General features: G+C 51.0%; 2 protein-coding genes across 6 annotated transcripts in view; one reads left to right on the top strand and one right to left on the bottom strand.

Annotated features, from left to right (window-relative positions):
• The window catches only part of Gnaz (G protein subunit alpha z), a 55,108-nt gene extending 31,517 nt beyond the window's left edge, over positions 1–23,591 (top strand). For both annotated transcript variants that reach the window (XM_063225869.1, XM_063225870.1), the window contains exon 3: positions 21,651–23,591. In XM_063225869.1, coding sequence (XP_063081939.1) covers positions 21,651–21,995 — 345 coding nt within the window. In that variant the 3' untranslated portion in view covers positions 21,996–23,591. The remainder of the gene's footprint in view (positions 1–21,650) is intronic.
• Positions 1–26,167, bottom strand: part of Rsph14 (radial spoke head 14 homolog) — an 84,409-nt gene that overhangs the window by 40,596 nt on the left and 17,646 nt on the right. The gene's annotated exons all lie outside the window — the stretch shown is intronic.

Below are 26,167 nucleotides of genomic sequence, written 5' to 3'. Positions count from 1 at the left end.
ACCTGGGCCCTGAGCTGCCTCTCACTATGCCTTCCTGTTCCCTACACCATCTACACCTGTGTGTTGCAACTTTAGGTTCCTAAAAAGGCTTTTTCATCTATCCCTATCTCCTCCTCGTGAACCTGGTTCTGTTATTCAGTACATCAGCTGTCCTTCATGGTAGTCAATCACCTGCTATACCACTGGAGACCACTCTCCCATCCCTAAACACAGCTGTGCAGCAGCTGGGACACCAGGTCCCATCACTTTTTTCCACCAAGCTGAATCTGCCACACGGCTTGGCAGAATCTGCATATTGATGTGCATGGTCATCCTTGGATCTCAGAATGGAGACCCTACTAAGACAGGAGGTCTGCCAGGTGGGCCTTAGGTGGGGAGGGGGCACCCCTTTATAAGCTTGCTTGGCTCAGCCCCTTGACCTAGTTTAATAATCTTTAAAGAAGGAAAACAACTGCTTGCCCTCGTTGCCTGCCTCTCGCAGAGGAGGGCTCTGAGACCGGGTTAGGGATTAGCAGTGGCAGAGTCTCCCTCTCCATGCCAGTCCACTGGGGGAGGGGGGCTGGAGCTAGCTCATACCAGCTCTCAAGAGCCAATTTTTCAGTCTTTAAGAAGATTGTGAGCAGGCTGACATCATGTTAATAGCATAAAATCATCCAAGTGGCAGTAATTACACCACAGAAATTAGCAAACACTACAAATCTGTCTGACTCCCCCTATTCCAAGCCAGTTGTTAAACATTTCCCAGCATGCCACAGGCAGTGCATCCTCAACCCTAGGTCAGGCTTAGTTTTTCAGGGAATCACTGGAGCCACTGTTTGCATCTTTTTGAAGAGCAAAACAGTGTCTGTCACTGCTTCATGGTTCCTCAGGGATTCCTAAGTCTGGCCCACTCACCACATGTATTATATCTGTTCTTGTTCATCCCCTTAGAGAGGGGTAATTTTCCAGGGTGGCTGCACACTTATCTGACCTTCACTCCTGCTTTCCAGGGACAGAGTTAAAAGAATACCACTGCACAGAGAAGCATCCTCAGTATTCTGCCTCCCCTTTGTCACAATATTTGCCGTCCCCTTTGACAGCATCCACTCAAACTGGGGATTCCTCTCCATCTGAAATAACCCCATGCCCTTCATTCAGGGAGTAGTCACACCTGATATGTGCAGATCCAGGCCCTGGCAAGCTCACACAGTCCAGGGAGAGAAAGTAATGTCCTTCCTCTCCTAAGGTCAGCTGGGCACTATATTGAGCAGCCCTTGGAGGACCTGAGGATCTCCTTTACATCGAAGACTACCTTGCAGAACAGAAGACAGCCCACATGCTGGGAGCAGGGCCTGAGTGGATTGGGATGAAGGTGATTAGATCTGGACCTTATAGAATATAACCAAGGGCTGTGGGTCACTGTTGGGGAAGGACCAAGGGGACTGTTTTACACAGCACTTTGCAGAGAAAACTTGGGCACAAGACATCCTGCACTAGGGTCAAGGAAGGACCAGGCAGCACAAAGTCCCAGGTACTATATGCAGAGCCTAGCACTGCCTGAGATGGGTGGCACTGCCTACACTGATTTTGTGGCTGGAGCTAATGCAGGTCTCATTCGCTAGTCTGTGTACTTTTCACCTCCCAGGTGATAGCTCTGCATGTTCATAAAGATGCCCCTTTCCAAACTGTACCAAGAGCTTCCAGGTGGAATTGCTTCCTGCTCCCCATCCGTTCAGTCTGCCTTGGCCAGTGGGTAATTAATTTCCTGAGCGCATTAGCTGTGCTCATTATGCACACATCAGAACAGCTCTGGGTTTTAAGACGTAGATTATTATTGTTTTAAGGGATTTGTGTAATCCAAGAGCTGAAAAACAAGTTTTCTGTTTATCAGGAACAGACTCCAGGGTGGAGACTGGACGATCTGGAGGCCTCACTGACTTAGCTCCTGGTCACCAGGTAGATGTTGGAGATCTGCCACCCAGGAGGAATTCTTTGACTGACCTTGAACAAGAGAGTGGGTGGAGATGAGGATAGGTCACTTAGGCCTGGCTTTGTATGCTAATGGGGTTCACAGCCCTCTTCACCCATCTTGGGTTCCCATCTAATTTCTGGAGGTACTTGAAAGACAATCAGCCAGAGGAGGAGCCTTGGGCATCTGGGGAACACCCAGGGTTGCTTGGGTAGAGCAAAAGTTACCTCTTTCCTACGTGTGGCTCTGAACTGGACTGGGGACAAGTCCAGGATGGCCAGTAGCTTGGCTAAAACCCTAATGCAGTCTTCATTGCACATTTGGTGAATGCCTCCTCAGTCCTGCACTTTCTCTAATTTCATTCACCGTCAGCCCAGGGCCCTGGGTCTCAAGTCTTAAAATTCCCTGCTGAGGCCAATCTAGAGCTCTAAACCCATACACATTTGCCTGGACTGTGGTGACCCACAATCACCACAGGAGGAATTCAACGGCACCGCACCCCCAGAACACTCACAGCCTCTGGGGCAGTTGGACCCAGCCACAAGTGACCATAGACAAATCCCTTCCCCACAGGGCCATGGGCCTTGCTCAAGCAACGAATAGTTAAGAGCTAGAAAACTTGTGCCCTCTCCATACTCCCCAAGAGCTTTGGCTTTTGTGTCCTCACACTTCAGAATTCCCATTTGAAAGAGCACTCCAGAAATGCTGACCAATGCAATCTGTGGTTATTGAGTGGGAAGCCATAGCCAGCAAAAAGGGACTCTGCATTCAGTACCAGAAGGATCAAGGCACATATGCTTCTCTTTGAGCCTTGTCTCCCCATGGGTGGAGCCCCAGCAGCCTAGAGGACACAGTACAGGATCACATGTGGCCTCTGGCCCTAGCTGGCCCCAGCATGGATGAATTTGACCACTTTTTCTCCCTCGACTATAAAGTGGGACTGGCTGTGGCACAGGTTAAAAAAGGTGATTGTAGAAAAAAATAGAAAACCTGTAATGATGGGAGTGGGGGCCTTTTATTTAACCCTTTTGCGGTCATGACCTACTCTAAGCTCAGCATCGAAGGTCTCAGTGCCTATCTGCTGTGACCCGTGCCTACACGTGGCCCCACAGAGCCCAGACCCTGAGCATGGCATGGTGATAGAGAAGAGCACCAGGCTTAGGGTTTAGATCCTAAGAGCCTCACAGCCTCAAGACCTCACCCATGAAACGTGCCCCTTCCTAGTTTGGGGTGGCTGGGAAGGCTATAGGAATTATTGAAGGCAGACAGGTAACCTGTTTCTCTCACAAGAGATTGCTATGAGTCTGCCTAGCATGAGGCCCAGCAAGGCCAGTCCAGAGCAGGCCAGGGCAAACAGGCACTACTCCCAGGTCCCCCGAGGAGCCAACCCTTCCCACGGACCTGCCCTGAGCTATGTGAAACCAGGCTGCAAGTGCTGTCAGGATCTGGAATCACAGAGAACCAAAGACCCCCAAGGAAAGGAGCAGTGCTTACTGGGTAGGCATTCAGCACTGGGCCTATCATGCTGTCCTCTTGACATTCACAGCCAACAGGCTGGCCTTTTGTACCTCAGTTGTCTGCTCAGAACCTGGCAGTAGGGGTGGAGGAAACTGAGCTACCACTGGCCCTGGCACAGGATGAGGTCCTCCCAGGACATCCCAGCCCTTTGGCTGAAGTAGTGGGGCCCATTTAGAGTAGAGAGTCTTTAGTAGGCAGTGAAGAATCCATGGAGGCTGGAGGACTAATTGTGATTCCCATTCTCCACTCAGGGTCTTGTCCTATAGCATCTGCCCTGACAGTACCTGCCCCCTCTGGTGGCAAGGAAAACTGTAGCCCAGTTTGGACTCAGTAAGACTAAGGCTATGGCCTGTTGAATATCCTGGCCTCTGGACCCACCCTTTCCCCCACTGTACTATCTACAGGCACAACTGTCAAGGCAGCCCCTGTTGCCTGCCTCCCACAGCTCAGAAGTCATAGCAGGGGACCCTGGCCACACCGGGCCACTCCTTGTGTGGACACTGTCCTTGATGCATGGTAGTCTCTCTGCCTGGCCAGCCTGGGTGGTACCCCAGGTTGTCCCTTGCAGTCCTCTTCACTGTTTGTCCTGGGAGGATGGATTTATACAGCCATAGGTTGCTGCAGGTGAGCACAGGAATGGAGGTGGGGTGGAATATTTACAGATCTCTCCCCAGGAAGCAGTGATGGTCAAGAGCATAACTCCAGTGAAGAGTGACAGCTCAGGAACCTCCCTAAAAAATGGAGCAAAGGGAACTTAGAAAGTGCTGGCCAGACCAAGTGCCATCATCTGCTGGGAACCGTGTGAGCCTGCGACATGTCCATGACAATGGTGGCACCACATAAGAGTGTTCTGGCACCTGGTCTGTTTTTTTTTTTTAAATTTCTGTGGCCTTTACAGTGCTCCAGAAGTTGGCAACCTTCAGTTCACATATGGTGGCCCTGAATCTAAGCTTTGCCACTGTCCAGGAAGCTTCATTTCAGAATGTATTTGGAAATAACCCTGGCACCTTCCCACTGAGACCCAGAGAGGACATGAAACAGCCCAGAAGTTCTCAGCCAGGGGCCACGCTTGGTGTTCTGAGGGCTTGAAAGTGGCCGTATCATACACCAGCTGTCCTATGTGACCTGTGGGCTACTCGTTCACATCTCATGAACAAGCTGTCATCTAGGGGTGCAGAAGTAATTTTCTGTCCTAAAACAGCTACTCAAGAGAGGCAGGAAACATCCTTAATGCTATCATCCTGTCATGCATGCAACAGTTCCACAAAAGAACTGTACCAAAGCTGAGGTCTTCTAGGCTGCTGATCCTCACAGCCTGGTAGCCACTGCTTTCTGGGCAGGATACTGCCACCAGCCTCAACCTCAGGACTTTCAGTGATAAGTGCTGGTACCAGAACAGCCATTCCCAGGATCCATGCCCCTGGAAGGGCAGTGCTTAGGAGCTAAGGAATGACTCATATCCAGATTGTGTGGCTGCATGAACACCCATATGCATTCTTTCCGGAGGAGACTGTCTCACTTCATCTGGACTTCAGATAGAACCTGAGGTTGGTTTAGCCTTCCACCTCTTGCAGACAGAGTTACACTGGGTCAGGGTGGTAATGACCCGAGCACTATTCTTTCTCTAAATAAAGTTTGAGCCTTGCTGAAATCCATCTTATAGATCATAAGCACTAGTTGCCCACTGAGGTGGGGGTCTCTCCTTCCAGTTTCTCATGTACATCACAGGAAGGGACCAGGGCTTGCTGCTGTGTTTTTACAAGCATTGGCACCTACAGATGTGGGCTGGGCCCCAGAACTAGGAGTGCAAAGCATACACCTCACTAAACAGTGCTAGGCAAGGTGCTGAGCTGTAGGTCCAAGGGGGCCTTCTGGAGCTGCAATACGAGGCTCTGCACACATTGCACTTTCCTTGTGCAAGCCTGTGTCGGTGTTGACAGCCTCCGGTCTACAAGGGATCTGCATCCTGCTGTCTGTTAATTTCCTGTCAGTGACTGACAGCAGGGGGACTAAGATCAAGCCAGCAAGATTTAACACAGAAGCAAATAGGAGATGGTCTTCATTTCTGCTAGAGCAAACACACAGAGACTTTAGGAGAAGCACCTCCTCCCTGCAGGCTGGGCAAACTTGTGAGCTGGAGCAGGACCCACAGCCTGCGCCAGCATCCCCCTGTCCTACCAGCCTGCTGAGTGTGAAGTGGCAGAGGGGAGGGGGTACCAACCTCAGGGGCTTCAGACCCATGCAGGCAATGCTCCCAGGATTTTGTGGGAATTTGTTGTCCCAGAACTGGGAATCTTGGAGTGTTCCTAAATCGCCCCCACTGGGTACATGATGCATACTGCCTTATAACATCTACCCTGAGGCTGTGCCTACCCGGGGACTGACCAACACCTGTTGGAACAGGAAGGTCTCATTAGGCTCTAAAATCCTGCTAGTCAGTCATTGATTCCGAGGTCCAAACAAAAAATGAAACAGTGAAGTGTGAGATGCTGGACTTATGCTGAGAAGCCTTTACCACCTGCATGCACACTTAACGTGGTAGCGTTAGCGCTGCACTCAGACTCCCTGAAACCCCTGCCAGGACAAGAGAAAGTGCTCTGGATACAATACCATCTCTAGCTCACACCAAAGCTTGAAGGTGAGTAGCACTCTGACCCGGCAGTGGTCCCAGGGTTTTCATGTGGCCACCTCTGTCCAAGTCTGGGCTGGCCCAGGAGCACAGCTCTGGTCTTCCTGGGGACCTGGGGAAGTTCATGAGGCTCAGGAGGCCTCAGGGCAGGGCTCTGCACACACTGCACTTGTGGAGGTTGCAGGGCGGGGGGTGACTGATGCCAGAGTAAACAGAAATGGAAGCGTCATGGACATGAGCATGCCAGCTGGGCGAGGAGTAGCCCTCCACCATGCACAAGGGGAAATTTGGGTTCCTAGAACCCACTGCCGAGGTGGCAAAGCCAGAGGTCTCCTAACCTGGGAGGTCCCCCACCACCTCTTGACAAAGACCCTCAGCTGTTTCTTCCTCAGGAACTATGCAGGGTTAGGAAGCAGTCTCTCTTGCTGTCACTTTGGATCAACCTATTCCCCTCTCCATGCTGTACTGGCAATCAGGAGATGGCCTGAGGCTGAACTGCTGTATCAGGCAGGAAGTAGCTCTCCGCTGTTTCTGGCAGGTTCAGAACAAGGGCTTTCCAGGATATTAGGGCCTGAGTTACAGCTTTCCCTGCAGCCTGTTATCTTGTTTAAATAGCCCTTGCTGTTTGAAGTGGCAAAGCTGACCGGTGCTGTTACTATGAACATTGCACTTGTCACTGGGCATAGCTGGGGAGGTAGGGGCCCAGGTAAGCAGAGGCTCTGATTTCTGGACTTGATCAAAACACATCCCTAGCCAGCCCCTAGCCCAGCAAGTCCCATCTGTCATAGCCCAGGGCTGAGTACCTTATAAAATGGATGAGTCTCCTTCCCTATCTGAGCAGCTGTTGAGCTACCCTGGCTACGTAGGCAGGGGGTGAGCAGAGGTGATGGTGAGAGGCATCAGATGCGGCATGAGAGAAACTGTGGCTCCGGGGGAAAGATGAGGGCCCCCGTTATTACAAGAAACCTCAAAATGTCTTGAGTTTACAAAATGCAGCCACCAAGTTGCTAATCCTCTGTATCACTCTCTAATCTCCACTGGGACAGGTGGTTCTAAGGATTCCAAGCTATCTGCTTGCAGATAGTAACAGCGGGGACTTGGGGAGCAAAAGCCAGGCAGCTGGACAGTATAGTATTCTAGCAAGTAGCACATGAAACCCACCAAAAGCCAGGCGTGGTGACTCATGCCTCTAATCCCAATACTTGGGAGCTGAGGCAGGAGGATTGCTGTGAGTTCGAGACCAGCCTTGACTACAAAGTGAGTTCAAGGCCAGCCTGAACTTCGTAGTGAAACTCTCAAAAATACAAAAGAGGAGGAGGAAACCCACCAAAGGATGTGCAGCCACAGAGCTGGGTTCTGGGGCCTTTCACACAGAATCCCAATGTGCTAACCCCCAGAAATAAAACCCAGGGCTTCACCTGCCAAGATGCAGGATCAGATAGTTCCTGGTCATTCTAAAGCGAGAACAGCTGGTTATCAAATGCCCTTCCAGTCTGTTTTGCCAAATTGACCCACTGAAAGGTGAAGCTATCGTGAAAAAGATGCAGGCCACCTGTCACCAGGAGGCCAGGAATGCTGCAGAGCAGGGAGGCTCAGTCCTACCACCTTCAGAGCCTCCTGTGGGTGCCTGTCACCTGCCCCAAGCATACCCTAAGCATCCTTAGAGAAGCTCTTGGGCCCCTTCCTCCCCACACTCTGATCAGACCGCTTGTGGGATGGGACATACATGCCAGTGCTGCTATACTGAACCCCAAAACATGCACATCTGGCCATCCCTGTAATGTACCTATACTGAGAGCAGTCCCTGCCCCTCCTGTGTTCACAGGTAAATGACTGGCACAAACAGGAACAGGGTCCAGTGGTGCTGCAAGCAGCTCAGTGAATTAATTAAAGGATTGAGGTCGTGACAAGGAAAGACTTTAGAAGAAACCAGTGAGCTGACCAGCTACATGAACCTAGAGAAAGAGGAGTACACACAAAAGGACAGCATGGCAAAGGTCTCCAGGCAAAGTGGCCACTTGGCTGAGGCAGGAGGTGGGGAGATGCTGGGATCATTTAGTCAGCACCACAATCTTCTGGAGGCTTTACACAGGAGGAGTGGTCACAGAATACATGCAGGAATTGGGTCCCAGCAAGAGAACCATCGGGGCAGAGAAATTCTTTGAAATATCAAGAAGGTGCATACAGAACAGATGCAGATGCAGAACAGATGCAGACACAGCCTGACTCTAGGCCTTTTCTATGTCATACTTCAGGGGCCGTACTTGGCCTGGATGCCTTCTCTCATCCCCAGGGCCCAGTGTGAACATCACCCTCTGTGCCAGATGCCATCTGAATTGCACAGTGTAGCATGTGTGGTGCTAGGTACTACTTGTGTTTCCTCTGCTTTTCTGGGCAGCTGCTGGCATGTGCATCCCTCTTTTGTGAAACTCAGTGTGAATCCAAGAATGCTTCCTGTTCTTCTGTGTCCTTCAAGGCAGGGGAGTGCTTTGTATGCAGCAGGAGCTTTGGGAACTAGCAGTGACTATTTGGGGTCCAGTGAAAAGATGCTTGAAAGTCACCAGGGAAGATAGCCTTTAATCTCATCCTTGAGCCCCTGTGTCCTCTTAGGAAGAGCGATGTCTTTCTGAGGTCTGGTTAGCACCCAGTGGGTGGGTAGGAGATGTCGGGCTCCAATTTCCTCATTACTGCCTGTTGACCATGTCTTTATTGTGATTCATTTCACACTCGCCAAAAATAACTGATGTCTCACAGCTAATAGGACTCAAGGATCTGGGGTAAGGTACAGTTCAAGGAGAACCAAGGCAGCCTACAGTGTTGGTAGTTCTGCTGATACAGCAAGGTTCAGAATGGGCTACCCTGCCTTGCTAAAAGACCAGCTGCTGCCCTTCCAGGCTATCCCACACCTGCCAACCAAGGAATCCTAAAACTAAAATGAGCCAGGGAAAGGGATCAGATCAAAGATGGATGGACACTGAGCTAAGTGGGGGCCTTCCCAAGGGGACCTGAGGACAGAGGTACCCAGCTGTTGGATATGCATCCCCTCTTCTGGTCCTATGGCTGAATCAGGAAGCTAAAGAATAAGGCAGGGTTTGGAGCTAGGTGCCATGGAATGGCTGGTGGATTGCTGGTAGTGAGGCATATTGGAAGTGGAGGCCCTGAGCTGAAGTGGTTGGACCCTGAAAAGCCCTCCACAGAACCATGCCTGTTCTGCCTCAGCATCCTGAGCACCCACCAAAGCACAGGAACAGCAAGGTTGTGGGGACTCATGGACCAGGCTTGGAGAGTAGATGAGCTACCCAGCTGGGACAGATGTATAGGGGCCAGTGAGCATCCTGAGGGAGAAGACCCCGCGGTGAGTAGGCAGTCAGGAACTCTTCCCTCTCCACAGCCTCACGTTTTCATGCTAGCCACTAGCACGACCCTTTCTGTATCTCCCTGCAGACCAGTTTCAGGGGCAGTCAGGCTTAGAAAGTCATTAGCCTCATTAATCCAATTCTCTAGGTCGTCAAGGCAGCATTTAATAACCCCTTCATGGCTGCCTCTCCATGGTAAAATTGGGAGCCACTTACACTCACTTCTCCAAGATGAACAGAGGTGAAAGGCATCATGGCAGCCCACACATAAGGGGAGAAGCCAAGATAAAATAGCCAGAGTGAAACATGCCCTGGGACTCCCCATTCAGTGTTCTTCTTCCTGGGTGGCCCTCCCCACCCACTGGTGGGATACCATAAAGGTTTCCTCTCTTCCCTGTCCCTCAGGACAAAGCAATCTTGGCCCTTAAAGGGACCAAGCCAGGTCTCCCCAACCCCTTCAAGCCCTCTCCCCCTACCCCAAGTGATGGAGGAGTAGACATTGGGCCAGGAACCTGCTGAAGCTCAACGACCAGAAGCTTACTCCTGCCTTTGGTTTGTGTTGCTGTGTGAGACTCAGGGTGGAGGCATCCTTCCCTGTTGTCATGGAAACAGCAGTGCATCTGCTAAGAGTCTGGGTGCTAAGCTAAGCAGAGGGAGGGGCAGCTGGGCCCAGTGGCAGCTGCTGTTACCACCTCCCAGCAAGAAGGACTTGAGGGGCTGCCATGCATCTGAGTACATCCTGTGCACTCAGGGTAGCTCAGAGCCTCCTCACCTGCTGTCACCCCATGGGCAGCAGGACCATGAACACATCTGTCTTGTCAGTATAGGGTTAGCTTTGATTCCATCCAGGCACAGAGTGAGCTGAACACATAGGCCCTGCCCCCAGGATCCCTTCCACTAAGGAGGCAATATTGGGATTCCAGTAGGCAACAGCTGTAGCTGGGACTGCCTGGGGAGGCCTGAGCAGAGCGCCCAGCCCCGGAGTGTGAGCAGAGATGATGAGTCATGCCGTCTCCACCTGCTCCTGTGCTGGGCCTGTGTTGGGAAGGAGTGGCCTCACTGCCTGATTGGGTTTTGTCTGGCTTTCCCTGTCTTCCTTCCCATCACCCAGATGTGCATAGGACCCTTGAGGACAGAGAAAATGGACAGCGCCCTGTCCCACAGGTTCTAAAGCAGAAGAGTGGTAGAGCCAGAGAACTAGTCTAGTGGCAAATGAAGGCTCCAAAGTGCACCCTGCCCCAAGGTGCAACTGCCAAGCCTGAATCTGATGGAACCCAGAGACAGGTAGGTCTCTAAAAAGAATACGGAGGAATGAGGGGCAACTTGTCAAGAGCCCAGGGCAGAGCCAGTTTCACAGGGACATCAAACCAGGTTACTACAATAGACCTGAGTAGCCATCTTAGATGAGCAGCATCTTTTGCAAAGGCAAGAACTGTGACCTAGAGGAGACTGTGACACACCATTAAGTACCACAGCAGTTTGGTGGTAGAATGAGGTCTAGAACTCAGGTCAGCTGCTACCTCCCAGATCCTTTCGCCAAGGAGCTGACTGGGCCATGGGAGGGCAGCCAGGCCCCAGAATTCACACAGTGTACTCAACAGAATCCCCTCTGCCTCTGACTTGTGGGTGATAACCTTACACTCCCTTGGGCCTCACTGGGGAAGTGTCCTGAGAAGCCGGATAATCGGCTGAATCTCTGGCACCTAGGTTCACATCCTCAGGCTGGCCCCTGCTTCTGGCAGCCTTAGCCTTATGCACAGCATAGTGGACTCCCAAGGAGATCCAGGAAATGACAGTTCTTCCTCCTGAAATTTGTATAGAGCATTATCCCCTCACCTTTGGATCTTGTTCCTTCTTTAGCTCCATGAAAGGGCATTCTAGCTGCATTTATGGGCTCTAAAGGGCTCCTCTGCTGCTACCCCAGCTGTCATAATCCCAAAGCCTGCCATGCTTGTATCTCTGGAAGAAGTAAAAGGGGTATTCTTGAGTCTCCTTGACCCTTTTCCCCAAATCAAGCCAGGTGCTTGATTCAATGCCCAGAAGGCCATCTACTCTTTAATACATCCAACCACAGCAGTCCAAGATCCTAAAAGGTCCAGGAATCCAGTTACTTTTTTTTTTTTAAATCAGTACTGGGGATCGAACTCACAACCGTGTGCTTACAAGGCAGGCGCTTATGCTGCTGAGTTAAATCCCCAGCCCCAAGGAATCCAGTTACACAAAATACTTTCCCATAGGGTATGTTATCAGATGCCCATATCCAGCAATATAATGGACCTGGGTACAGCTCATCTGTGGTTAGGACAGAGGGAAGGAAAGATGGCTATTCAGTGAGGTACTTGGCCCATACCCTGCTGGAGCTGGGTTGGACAGTGATGTAGAAGACCCCACCTCTGTGGAGGCAGGAGCACAACACAGAGGCTGGGCTGGTCCTAGAGGAACAGGGAAGTACCCACAGGCATGGCACACCAGCAACCATAACATGGCTAGGACGGGGGATAGAAAAGTCCATAAAGGCCAACTCCTAAAGTACAGGGACCCTCCAAATGTGAATAGGGACTCAAATATAGGGTAGGGAGACAAAGTGGGGACCATGGAGAGGACTTGAAAAATGGGAGTGGAGCCTGATTGAGGTCTCCAGAGCTCCAGCTGAGCCCAGGAGCAGCAAAAGTAACTATACATAAAAGCAAATTCTAATACCAGCAATCTCTTCCAGGTTCACTTGGGGCCTCAAAGGTGTCACTCCTAGCTAAGTACTCTGGTCCCAAGGCCAGCAATGGTCAGGAAGGGACATGGTGAACAGCTTCTGAGCCTTGGTGCCCCACTGTGATCATACCTTCAGTAGAAGCACAGCTGAGTACTCTGGGCCTAAATGAACTCTCTGTAGCTGCATGGGACCCAACAATACCAGCCTTTGTGCCCAAGTGCAACCTTGCTGGTCTTAGCCTCTTTCTACCCAAGGATTCTTCCCAGTTCCACACAAACCAAGGTCTTAACTGCAGCCAGTTTCAATAATCTGGCACTCCTGCCTGCAGCCCTTTGGTCTGAATAAAAGGTGCAGGACAGCTCTGGCATCACCTGTGAGATGAGCTTAAAGTCTAATAGGAAAATGAACTCAGGAATTCCTGACAAGGACTCTCAACCAACTGGCTCGGGAAATAGGAGGCTCCAAGCCACAAACCCCCTGCATTCTGGGCCCAAATGGCCTCTTTCCCACATAGCCGAAGGCCAGGAGCATTTATCTGTCTCCTGTACCTGACCAGGGTATGAGCAGTCCCTAAACATTTATATTTCTTTGCTGCTTTGCAGGAAAGAGAAACACACACACACCCCTCTCTCACCCTAAAGACAGATGTTTCCTAAGTGGCTGACACTGTCCTAGGAGTAGTTCCTTCTGGTGTCTTCACACAGCTGGAGGCATGGTTAACATGGTTTCTGGGCCAGGGCATGGACGTCACAGGCTCCAACTCTCTATGCCTGCCAGGAGCCTGGAGCACAGATCTGATAGTGGGTCCATTTGCTCTCTATCCACCAGACAAGTTGGGATGCTTGTGTCTCACACGTTCCCTCAGTGGGGCTCAGGTTGGCTTAGTGCAGTGGCAGACGCTTCCTGCTTACCAAGGCTGAGGGCCTCACTGATTCTGCCAAGCAGCGGAAATGAAGAAGGGCAGGCAGTGCCACACTGAGGCTACTAACCAGAATGTGTAATCACCACAACAGCAGTCCCCCTGTACCACTTTGGCCACATCCTGCCTAGTGGCCAGGCAGTCCTACACCTTGGTACCTCCAAGGCTTTCACCAGACGGGAAGTCAGAGGCTTATCTCTTACTTGGTTAAGGCTGTCAACATGAGGTCCAGGCCTATATGAAATATGTACCTTGGCCTCTGCAGTCAGGGCATTGTCCTTGGAGCCTGGCACTCTGTTGCCCCAGTTGGCTCAGCTGTCCAGTGAATGGAGCTCATTCATACCCTCTGTCCAGCCTCATTTTCAGGGTGCAAAGCTGAATTCACTGTTCTGTGAACAAACACTCAAGGCTGTTCTGCAGTGGACTGTCTTAAGCTTCTTGGACTGTTCAGCACTGAGCAGCTGTCTTACAGATAAGGAAACTGAGGCCCAGGGTAACAGTTCTAGCACTAAACCCCTGGTCCATCCTTTCCCAGGTGCTCACACTGTTTTTCTGAGCCTCTAGGACATTTGCAGGTCTTCATCTTCACCATGTCTTTCCCTTCCCTTCAGCCCCAGAGGCTCAGCTGACACATCCCCTGCTGCTCTTGAGTGTTGGGTCATATATTTCAAGAGTCATAGTGTTGCTGGCAGCACTGCTAGCAGTCACCTGTCCCTGGGTGTGGACATTAATTGATCTACTCTCCACTTCAGCCCTTACCCATCTTGTGAGGGCAATAAGCTGTTTTATAGGTAAGGAAACTATAGCTCCAAATTGCTAAGACCTGGTGTTGCAAAACAGGGTTTGACCCACTTCACCAAACACCTGTGACACCAGCTCCAGTGTTTCGTCCTGCCCAGTACTTGGGGTCCCATTCATCTCACCTCCTGGAGTATAGTGTTGTCACAAGGAAGGCACATGGCTAGGGAGGTAAGCCAGGCAGAGGGCTATGGGGAGCTCCACAGTCAAGGGGTATCAAGAACAGTTAGAACAACTAGGACTTCCAGATCACTTATTCCCTGGGCTTATGCTGACACTAGGAAGCTGAAATCTTGACATTGTCTCCATTTTATGAGATCTGGGGCTTGAGACTCTGTTGGTCCAGGTGTTCCTGTCCTGTGTTATAACCCAGTAAGTCTTGTCCTGGGTCCTGTGAGGACCCATCAGAAAGTAGGCAGGGAGACAGAGTAACAGGGCAGTAAAGAACCTTCCCCAGCCACACAGCATGACATGTGGCCACCACTGGCACATTCCCCAGGGACTTTCACCTGGCCCCGGCATTTGATAAGGGCCTTGGCTGGTGGTATATGTTCAGCAGGAGTAGGAAGATGAAGGTCAGCGTCTGGAGTGTGTTTGCACAAGAGATGGCTTTGACTGAACCAGTGTCCCAAAGGACTTCTATGTGCTTGTAGCCATTGTGGAAATCAAGGGAAGCTGGAGTGTTTCAGGCTCCCAGATGGAGCTGTTGGTTTAGAGGGAAAGTGTCCCAAAGAAGACATGGCCCACCCATACCACTTCTTAGGATAGGAAGTGTCCACAGGGACATCCCTGAATAATACCCACCCACCTCACCCGCTCCTCGGGACTCAGTACTGATTTTCCAAATATTTTTACTCACATTTTTTTCAGTTCTACAGGGAAACTAAAATTTTTCTTTCTAGGGTCCAGTTTACTTGAAGCACAATGAAGCAAATATGATTGCTCATTTTGAAACTTTCATGGATGGTTTTATTTTGTCAATGCTGAGATTGAACTCAGGACCTCACGCATGCTAGACAAGTGCTCTACTGCTGACTTACGCCCTCTAACTTATTTTCATGGCTTTTATGGCATTTATTTACTCCAAGCAGGAGGGAAAGTAAAAGCCATCATCACTAATCTGAATCTAAGGCCCTATGTGATGATATGAGGCAGTACAGTTGGACCCTGGCCTGTACCAGCCAGGCACGCCTACACAGATGTGCCAGATGGGGACCTGAGGTTGCACAGGGCCCAAGGTCCCACAGCAAATGAATAGAGCAACTGCAGCCTCTGTCACATGCTCAGTGTGCACAATGCACATGTGTGCCATTTGCATAGGTAAAGCTGTACCTTTGTTATAGTCAACATGCTGCTGTCCTAGTTGAGGGTGTATGAGGCACAGAGAAACCAGCATTTGGCTCACAATAATAGTAAAGAGCTCAAGTGTTCTGGGTGGTGAGCTGGCCAGGTGTAGGGGGAACAAAGAATATATGGGTTATGAAGAGCCAGTGTTGGGATCCAGATTTTGTTCCCACAAGCTGTTAGAAGACAGGCTGCAGAGACACAGAGCAAACTGAAAATGTTAGAAATAAACCAACGAAAGGGTTTCAGAGCCAACCTGGTCCCCAAAGTGGGCACTGAGTCACCATGTATAAGACTTGGGTGGCCTGTGAGGAAAGAATGGGAAGAACACTGCCCTCTGGGCTCCTCCACAGACAACAGCACAGGAGGTTTTCAGTACACAGCGCTGCACCGTCTGCCGAGAGATGCACTGGACTAAGAGTCAGAGCGCTGGCTCTGTGAGGCCCTACGCCAGCCTCCTGCCTCCCTGGGTAGCCCTCCTGTGACCCAGCATGCTGCCTGACCTAGTAATTAGTGGAACAGTGGTAATGAACAGGTTGCTTAGTCCTTGGGGCTGTTCTGTGCTCCATAAACTATGGGAACCTACTCAAAGGAGACTGGCCTAACATGGAGTGAAAGAGACTGAGCACAGGATGACCCAATGTGTCACAAGACCCAGGTGGCCAGTGGTACAGGGCTAAGAGGTCACAGTCTGATGAGCCAGGGTGACCTTGGCCAGTACACAGGTGTATCATGAGCTGAACTCTGGTCTAAAGAGTCAAGGCCAATTCCCTCCATCCTACTGTACCCTCCTCTGTGTTTGCAGTCTTCCCATGAGACCTTGCTGGTGAGGGGACATCCTCATACCAAGGCAAGGGCCAGTGGCATCACAGGGAAGAACACTCAGTGGGCACCAGTGGCACCCAGGGTCATGGCCCAGCAACTCCAGATTCTTTTCATATTGCACTTTTGTATCTCCTCACACTAGTCCTGGCACCTTACAGGTAAGGAAACCCAGGCCTAGAGAAGAGAAATGGCTTGTCTAGGCAAAGCACACACTGATGCTAAGAGTGAATCCTAGAACTCATCATATAACCAGGAACATCTGCCCTTTCCTGTCTCTAAGAGGGAATTGAGATAGACAGCCCTCAGCCCCTAACTAAGCACATACAGCATCATCTGCTCCTCATCTCATCCCAGCAGCTGGCTTCCTCAAAGTTTTGTTTCAGGAACTAATCCTAGTTGGGCTCCCACAGGGGCTGGCACCTGGCAGGTCTGCTCAGGATGAAGATCCCAAACTTGAAGATCAGCAGGCTGGAAACCCCTTAGGGATAGTCCATCAGGGCCCCTCCTATTGGGGGGAAGCCGGGCCCAGATGAGTGACATCCTCGGGTAGAATCGGTACAGTGGCATTGGGTATATTTGGACCTGTCTGAGCTAGATATTTCTTTTTGTAAATGGCCAAGAAATGACTGCAGTATCCTGAGGATTGTACCCAGCCTCTGGGTGGCTGGCATGCCTTGTTACAAATCACTGGTTTCCCACAAACAAGCGGTAAGATTCCTACCACTACACAAGCTTCTGACGGAAATCTCTGCTCCATGTTATTTATACAAATGAGTGCACTGAAGGATCCCAGCCTCCTGAAAGGTGCTACCTTACTGGGGAGCAGGCCCCACAGAGAGCTGAATAGGCATCAGAACCCTGAGCTGGCATCACGGCAACTAATGGTGGCTGCATTTCCAGCTGAAGAGATAAAGGGAAGGGGGGCTTCTTGCTGGCAGAGAAGACCATGGTTGGCAGAAAAACAAAGTTCTCTGCTGAGTCCTTGGAGGAAAGTTGGCCTTACTCTAGCTCTGTCTCTATGTGAAATAGGAGGCCTTCCTCCAGGGAATGGGATCATAGCTTACCGGGCCAGTCCCTCTGATTCCTGGGTATAAGGAGAACATGCTTACTTCAGGTAAATTGGAGAAATCGCTTAGGACAAGGGGAAATGATATAGTTTGGCCACAGTCAGATGACTCCATCCTAGTACTCAGTGGCCCCAGACAGACCTACGGATGTGACCCAGCCCTGTGATACCACCTTTAGGTGCCTCAGCAGTAACTCTGACCCATGACACCAAGCCAGCAGAAACAGAACAAGTGGGAGGCTGGGACCCCACCCAGTTGAAGGAGGGCATCAAAAGTATGTGGGGCTACAGCTAGCACCCCAGAGAGGTGGAAGATATTAGGGAAGCTCCCAAAGCCAAACTGGGGACACTGCTTCAGTCAAAGCCATCTCTTGTGCAAACACACTCCAGACGCTGACCTTCATCTTCCTACTCCTGCTGAACATATACCACCAGCCAAGGCCCTTATCAAATGCCGGGGCCAGGTGAAAGTCCCTGGGGAATGTGCCAGTGGTGGCCACATGCCATGCCGTGTGGCTGGGGAAGGTCCTTTACTGACCTGTTACTCTGTCTCCCTGCCTACTTTCTACTAGGTCCCCACAGGACCCAACACAGGACAGGAACACCTGGCCCAACCAAGGGTCTCAAGCCCCAGATCTCATATAAAATGAAGACAATGTCAAGATTTCAGCTTCCTGGTGTCAGCATAAGCCCAGGGAATAAGTGATCTGGAAGTCCTAGTTGTGCCACCCCTTGACTGTGGAGCTCCCCACAGCCCTCTGCCTGGCTCACCTGCCTAGCCATGTGCCTTCCATGTGACAATGCTATACTCAAGAAGATGGGATGGACAGGACCCCTTATGGTGCAGGGTCACAGTCAGATGCTGCAGGCAGATGGGCGGGGCTTCTAGGAAAAAGGTGTCTGAAACAAGGCCTTGCCAGGGAAACACAATAAAAGAGATGAGAGGTACTTCAGGAGCAGAGGTCAGACACAAGACATCCCTATGCTTTGTCTCCCCACCCATACTTAAGACTCATACACACCTCACACAGTTTTCAGAGTTACAACCCAAAATAGCATAATTCCTTCTTAGAAGGGTTGTGAGATAAGATGTTAGGATGCTACTCCAAGGGGCTGGGGATTTAGCTCAGCGGCATAAGCGCCTGACTTGCAAGCAGGCAGTCGTGAGTTCGATCCCTGGTACCGATAAAAATGAAAAAGACAAAAAAAAAAAGGATGCTACTCCACCCACCTGTCTGCATGTGGGGCTGTGGGAGCTCAGGTGCCACTATGACACCAGCTGAGGCCAAAAGGCATCCGTGGGCAGACATAGGGGGATGGGCAATATATCAGGTCGGGGACAGGACAGGGCTCCTGCCACCACCTCTATTGGAACCAAACATGAGATTCCTCCAGGAGTATGAGATCCTCTTGTTAACTTGAGAAGGGCAAAATCCTGACTGTGACCACCTGTGACCTCTCCCAACCTGCTCCCCACTTTTGAGATACAATTGTAAGGACAATTGAGGATGAGACACAACTCCCACCTCACTTGCTAGTCCCTCAGATGTTTTGAAAGGGATCCCAGGGAGGTGTTCCCATCCACTTCAGCAGCATGGCACCCATACATAGGGAAGACAGCCAGCAGCCTGGCTGTATAACTGGTGGAAGTGGTTAGTATGGGAACTGCCCCTGCCCTGAAGTACCATGTCTCCGTTAGCCCATAAGCCAGGCTCTTGGTTGATTCCTGGCTCAGGCTCCTGCCAGGCAGAGGTCAGGAGATGGGACTGGAGCAGAAGCGACAAATGTTTGCACAAAGAGAGGTTTTGGTATTCTTTGAGGCCTGTCATCTCCCAAGAGCCCAATAAATGACGAATGTGGTGCCCACGGTTTTTTCCAAGGAATAGAGAAGAACCCAGAATCCTGGGCCCCAAACTACTTAGCAAAGCAAGAGGAACCTGGGGTAAGGAAGTGGGCCTGCACTGAGGGAGGGTCCTGAGCTCCCAGGATGCCTGACTGTGCCCCTACCATGTCTGCCACAGCAATCGAGAAACTGATGAGCACCCATGCAAAAAACCATTCCGTCAAGGATTGCCCTTCCTCCTCTGCGCTCTGCTTCTGAGTTTCCACATGAGTCAGAATTGTTCAAGACACTCAGAATTGTTCAAGATCCCCAAAGTCTGTTGACAGATGTCAGCAAAAAAGCAATTCAGTCTGCTTGGTAGAAAGAACTCAGGGTGCTTCAGGACTCGGGTGCACAGGACACAGAGGAGTGGCTAAGATGGCATCATGGGTGGGAGCTGAGCTCTTCCCATGCACATGTGTCCAGCAGAGCATGGAGCTCTTTCTGAGTGGTGGCCAGCACTTGTGCAGCGCTGCACCATGTTGAGATGACCTCCTGCTCCTCCTTTTACCATATTGTACTTTATTACCAGCAGCTGCTAGGCAGCTGCTGGGTGCAAGAACCATGCCAACTGTCACCCCAAGTGACCCAACAGGAATGAAGGCGCCAGACCAAGTCCCTGTCCCTTCTCTATGCTTGCCCAGCCACCTCTGAACCCCGGCCCAAACCCTGCTGACGACTACCACCACCACCACCCTCACAGCTGGGAGAAAGCCCACCCCTTGACTAAGCCTGCTAGCCCTGTCATACCTCTGTTCCCGCAGCCCAGGGCTTCCAGCTGCAGGGCCCTACCACCTGGCTTAAGAGCTGTAGGCTTTTCAGTGACCTGTGGACCCAGGACATGCTCAGCAAGTATCTGCTCAGTGAATTGACAGATACGAGCTAATGGCCATATCGGATACAGAATTTGGGGTCAGAATCAGCTTTAATTACAACATCATTCCTGTGAAAAGTGACAGCTCCCTTCCCACAGTCATCTTTACGATGTGGCTTCCAAGAATCCATTAGAGCTAATTACTCTCCCAGCAGAATGTGACGTTCCTAGACCACCACCAGTTTCTTCTTTGGGAACATTGCCTCCAGATTCATCTGTGGAGGCGCTGACACCTCTGGGCACTGCTGGGGCTGGAGTCCTGCCTCCTGTTTCTGCAGAAGGTTAATTCCTCCCCGACCTACACCGGAGGCAGCTCACTTTTCAGTGTTTCTGTTATTCTAAGTTCATTTTAAAGGAGGAACAAGATTCAATTTTTAAAGCATGATCTCTTAGGTAGATGCAGGGTCCCAGAGCAATAACACTTGCTTCCCAACACCTGCTTCCTTAGCAAACACTGCCAAGTCCTGTACCTTAGATGATGGGGCCTCTAGAGAGTAGGATTTCTGTGCGGCATCCTCCCAGGTACCCTAATCTAGGGCAACCTCTGTAGGGTCCACTAATAAGAAAGCTCAGAGATCCTGTCTGAGAAACTTGGAACACATCTCCTGCCTTTCCAAGCCCCAGTTCTTCATCTGTAAAATGGGACCAGGAAGGTGAGAGGGTAGATAAAGCGGAACCTCATGTCCAGCTGCAGTTGCTGTGGTCATTGTCACTGGTGTTGCTGATGCCTTCTGCCCTCCTTGCCAACACCAGCTACAATTATCATGGTCAGTACCACCACAGCTGGTGATATAATCTGGTCAGAAAAGTCCTTAAATCAAAGCCTCTGATCTTGACTATCCCCAGACTTCTAGACACTTGGCTAGCTCAGTTGATCTTAAATCGAGGGGCAGCTTTCCCCACCAGCAATTCCAGATAAAAGTTCCAGCGAGTTATTCCTTTTAGAAAGCAAGACTTGTTAGTTCTGTGGGGAAATGGTGGGTTTGGAATCAGACAAAACTATTATGCTCCTTAAAAGCCCAGAATTACCAGAACACAGTGAAGGTCCTCTGAGGAGAAGGAAAGAATGGGCGGGGGGCCACCTTCTGATCTGGTCAAAGCTTTCTCCTGGGGCACCATCCTCCTGCATCTCTGTCTGTGCCGAGCCTGCCCCCTCAGCCCTGGCCCGTCAGGCCAGATAACCTGCAGCAGTGCATGTGAGCCCTGAAGCCAGGGAGGGCAGTGAGAGGATCCTGGTGCAGGGCTGACATTTCATTGCCAGCTCAAAGAAACTGAATTCTTTAGTTACGGAAGTGCGCACTGCCCCCTCACAGGTACCACGTGGCATGATTGCGGTTTCAAAGGACTACGTTAAACCCAGACTTACGCTGAGGGAGATGTGATCTGACAGCAGCTCTGCGGCAGACTTGAGCTCCCTTGTGTGGGTTGGGGCAGGCTGAGGTCCCCGGGGTGAGGTCCACAGGTGGGAGGAGGCTGTGCACTGCGACAACCCTGAAGCTACATGTCCAGGTCCCTGGATACTCATGCCCAGAGGAGGGGCCCAAAAGGGGCAGGAGAGCCCTCTCTAAGCATGTGCCAGATTCAGATAGGGTAGACAGTGGAAAGAAGGTGAGGACAGATTTGATCTGACAGAAGAAAGACTCCCCAGCAGAAGGGGGGTGCATTCTTAGGGCCCAGCACTGGGCCAGCAGGCACCCACCTCCCCCGCAGGGGAGCAGAGCTGCACGGCTGGGGTATCTGCTTGCTGCGTGCCCTAACACCAGCACTTTCCTCCCTCCACCCAGAGTCGAATGGCAGAGAGCTTGCGCCTTTTTGACTCTATCTGCAACAACAACTGGTTCATCAACACCTCACTCATCCTTTTCCTGAACAAGAAGGACCTGCTGGCAGAGAAGATCCGGCGCATCCCGCTCACCGTCTGCTTCTCTGAGTACAAGGGCCAGAACACGTATGAGGAGGCTGCTGTCTACATCCAGCGGCAGTTCGAGGACCTGAACCGCAACAAGGAGACCAAGGAAATCTACTCCCACTTCACCTGCGCCACCGACACCAGTAATATCCAGTTTGTCTTTGATGCAGTGACAGATGTCATTATACAGAACAATCTCAAGTACATTGGCCTTTGCTGAGGAGCTGGGCCCAGCCCACTTGCCTGTGGTGAAACCTATGGGGTATCACACCCCACCTCGTGCTAGAGAGGCCCAACCCAGGGGCAAAATATGGGGGCCCTGAAGTGTCCCTCTGTCCCTCGGCCTCCACCTCCTTGGCCCCACATTTCTGCAAACATAAATATATATGAATAGGTTACTAGGTAGGTAGACACACACACAAACACAGACACACAAGCACGCACACACATCTGGAGATGGCAAAGTCCTCCAAAGTGTTGTCAAGGTCTCTTGAAACTTGAGGCAACGCTGTCACAATTTCACTCCAAGGCCACCCTGCCTCTTCACTCTGCCTTCCCAAGTTGGCTCCACTCTGCATGGGAGCCCACATTGGATTGCTGGGGAGAGGCAGCCGGACTAGGGCCAAGTCAGGCCAGCTGTGCCCATTGCCTGGAGGAAGGCCAGCTTGCCATCCGAGCTCTGTACTGGGGACATTGACTAGGAGTGAGAGCCAGAGCAGGGACCAGGCACCTCCCCTGCTGGCCACCCCCTACACGCAGTCACACTGCACCACGTTTGCCCTGGACCTGGACTGAGGAACCAGGTGACAGCACTAACCAGACCTCTAGCCACTCACGGCTCTTTATAAACAGCTTCAAAATATGCAGCAAAAATCAATACAATAAAATGAGTGGCACGATTTATTTCAAACTAGGCCAGCTGGGTTTCCAGCTTTTCTTCTACTGGTCTGACATTTTATAAATTCAAATTTTGTTTTTCTTCTCTAATATTTTTTTTTGCCAAATCTTGTGGTGTTTCGCAGGAAAAAAAAATACAGAAAATTTCAAATGCAGTTGAGTATTCTTTTTTAAATGCAGATTTTTCAAAACTTATTTTTTTTCAGGTGATCCTTTTTGTGTCTGGCTTGCTGAGTGTAAAAGTTGTTACCTGGACGATTCTGTCCCTCTGCTCCAAAGAATTCTGGGGCGAATGGCAGTCCTGCGCCAGCCTCGCAGGACACATGTTGTATATAAGCCTCTGCAGTGTCCTGTTATTGGTGCGGTTTTCTGCTTTGTTTTTATTTAAGAAAAATAAATGTGACGTATTTAAAGAAGGTTCTTCACCTAGGAGCGAATGAACAATAGCTAAATGTCTTGGTATTTAAAGCATAAATTATCTGTGGCTTTGCTGAGAAAATTAAGGGGAGGCAAGAGATGGCACCCCAAACCCTGCACACCCAAGCCTGAGATGGGCAGGGAGCTGCTACCACTCCTCTGAAGGCACAGCCAGTGTTGTGGTCTGAGGGAGGCCCTGCTGGGACCCTACACTCTGGGCCTTTTTGCCCCACGGCCCGGGGGGTTGGGCACTGGCCTTGAAAGGACTCTGGCTGAGGGCTGTGTGTAAATATGAACCCCTGCTGCTGAGGTGGGAGGCACTGCCAGATCCCTTGCCAAATCTCCTCTCTCACCCTTGTTTGGTACCCAGGAGTCCAAGGTCAGTGTGCAGAATCACAGCCAAGGACTTGAAGACGTACAGAGAGAAAGAGAGGAGCTGATGACCATATGAAAGTCAAAGATTGTCTACTTTAAGAAAATAAAATACCCTGAATGAAGCCAAGCTTTGTTCCAGTGTGCTGTATGTGGGGCTGACTTGTGGCTGAATTTAGCGTCGTCCAGGGAGTGCTGGGACACCTTCTACACCAAAGGTCTCACACACACATCTCCACACATTTATGTAAAATCATTTCAAATTGAATGTCAAGAATAACCTCAAGAGAAGAAAGAAAAGGATAGAAGTTTGGGGGTGATGACAGCTCTGGCTCCCTTCTACTGCCCCCATGACCCTACTAGCTCTAGCCCAGTCTATATCACGCTACGCACACCCCTGCTGAGGTCTGAAGTCATCACCCCAGAGCAGAAGGAGCCGATACATTGGGAAGGAGCCAACTCCCCATAATAGGGACCCACCGCTCACTAACAGGCTTGTGTGGCTACAGGGTAGTGGGAACGCACTGGTGAAATGTCAAGCAGGTGTGTCCACCAAGTACCTGCTTCAGGCGGGACACAGCCAGGCTCTTTACAAATGATTTCATTAAAAACACTCCACCTCTGCAGGTGACAGTGCTGACCCATTTTATAAATGAGAAAAGGTGTCCAAGATCGGGGAGCCACGGAGATGTCCTGCTTGCTGGGAGAAGGATAGGGGTGCGGATGCCTTCTGGAGGCCAGATCCCTGCCCTGTCCTGCATCCGATGGGGCAGAAGCCTACAGCCTACAGCCTCTTCCTGCAACGTGCAGCCTCTTCCTCAAAACAGCACCTCATGCAAAGCCTTGAGTGGGGGGCAGCAAATACACATGCATACATGTGCACAACACACATGCATGCATGTGCAGATATTTGTACACACACACACACACACACACACACACACACACGGACCTGGCTCTCTGGCTCCCCACCCCCCTGGAGTCCACATGGAGATTTCCTCACACCTTCCCACATCACTAAACAGCAAGAACCTAAAGGAGCTTTTGTTTAAAAAGAAATAATGTGTGATTTAAAGTCATTGAGACTTCGTGCTTGTAACTGCCAACTGTGAAAAAGAGCAATAATTTCACTCATAAGCATCCTTAACCTAAAAATATAAGGGAAAATATAAGGGCTCTGCCTTCTTTCCTGATGTGTGTTAAGGACTAGAGGAGAACTTCTCCAGGAAAGAGAGCTTCCTCCTGGTTGCAAGAGCTGGATCAATGCATGACTTTCCACAAGCTCCAATGAAACCCCAGCCTCCTGGACCTCCCTGCAGGGTTCCCAGGCTCCATTCATTGCAGCCCATCTGCCTCACATTTGCCCTCCCGTGGCCCCTGCTTGCTCTCACTGATCTCTCTGCCCTAAATACCCTTTCCCAGCTGCACAGTCCAAGATCTCCCTTTCCCTCAGGATCCTGCTCAAAGCCACCTCAGCCTCGTTGGAAGTCCCATCCCTCCCCACACTCCCCAGAGCACCCACTCTGGGGCACAGTAGGAAAACAAATTCCATTGAATTGGACAGGGCACGGCACACATGACCCACCTTCTCTTCAGGAGAGCCGCTAAGGACAAACAGCCCCAGAGTTCTGGCCAAGGGGAAAATAGGCTCCAGAACTCACAGAAGTAACTCCTGAGAAGCTGACCAGGGTGGCTGAAGGGGAGGAGCTGGAGTCAACCAGGCTGACCTGCTCCTTGCAGAAGACGGTCCCTAGCCCATCCTCTTCATGAAGCCCCACCCCTCTCTCTCAGGGCACACCACCATGTGGCTCCCATGTGGGACTGCCATCTTCCCCTGTAGCATTATGGTCCCCAAGACCATGGGGCAGTAACAATGGTCACAGTAATCCAGTCTCCCCACAGTGACTGCTCACGGTGCACTACACTCCTGGGAAGCCAAAATTATATATCCTACTTTACAAAAGAGGAAGGGGAGATCCTGAGAGGAGATGGCTTCTCATCATCAAGTGGTGTGTGACAAGTGACAGGCTGAGACTAATGCCTGAGGGACTCTGCTCAATCTGTCCACACTCCCCAGAACCCCAGGGCAGACATGCCAGGTCCTGGATAACCCCGACTGTCCAGGACAAACAGGCACAGGGATGAGATCTAGCAGACACTGCACAAGTCCCAGAGACTGCACTATGAGGACAGGGGACACGCCAAGCCTGGATGGCACGCTGAGGAAATCATCTCACTGAGACAAGCCTGACGAAGCTTCAGTAATGAGGCAGATCCCAGGCCAGTGCAGACCAGTCCTCTGGGAGGACTGTGGTAATTCCATTTGTAACAGGCTGTCTCAAACTACTTGAAAATCTTGTGGGAAACACTGGTGAAGGCTGCCTATCCCAACGGAGATCCTAAAGATAAAGTCTGGAACCCTGGATCGGTTTAACACTGCCAGACAGGGAAAGCTTGTCCCTGCTGGAGGAGATGGAGGGAAGGAGCTGAGGGAAGAGGCTGAAAGCAGACACAGCAGCCAAGAATCAAGCAGTGTCCCTGTTATTGGGAAGCACCATCACTGTCCAGGGATGGTGGCAACTGCCCACCAAAGACTATCAGCCCAAAAATGTGCCTACTGGGGCACCCACCTCAAGGACAGGCCAGAAAAGACAGGCCCCAGCCCTCTAAGGGCAGCTTATCCTGCCTCTGTCCTGTGGTATCAGA

Source organism: Cavia porcellus, unplaced genomic scaffold, assembly GCF_034190915.1.
Source record: "Cavia porcellus strain 051 isolate PalLab524CR breed Dunkin Hartley unplaced genomic scaffold, mCavPor4.1 scaffold_16, whole genome shotgun sequence".
Taxonomy (NCBI): domain Eukaryota; kingdom Metazoa; phylum Chordata; class Mammalia; order Rodentia; family Caviidae; genus Cavia; species Cavia porcellus.
The sequence above is the reverse complement of the archived record's forward strand: the minus strand, read 5'-3'. Positions and strand labels throughout refer to the sequence as shown.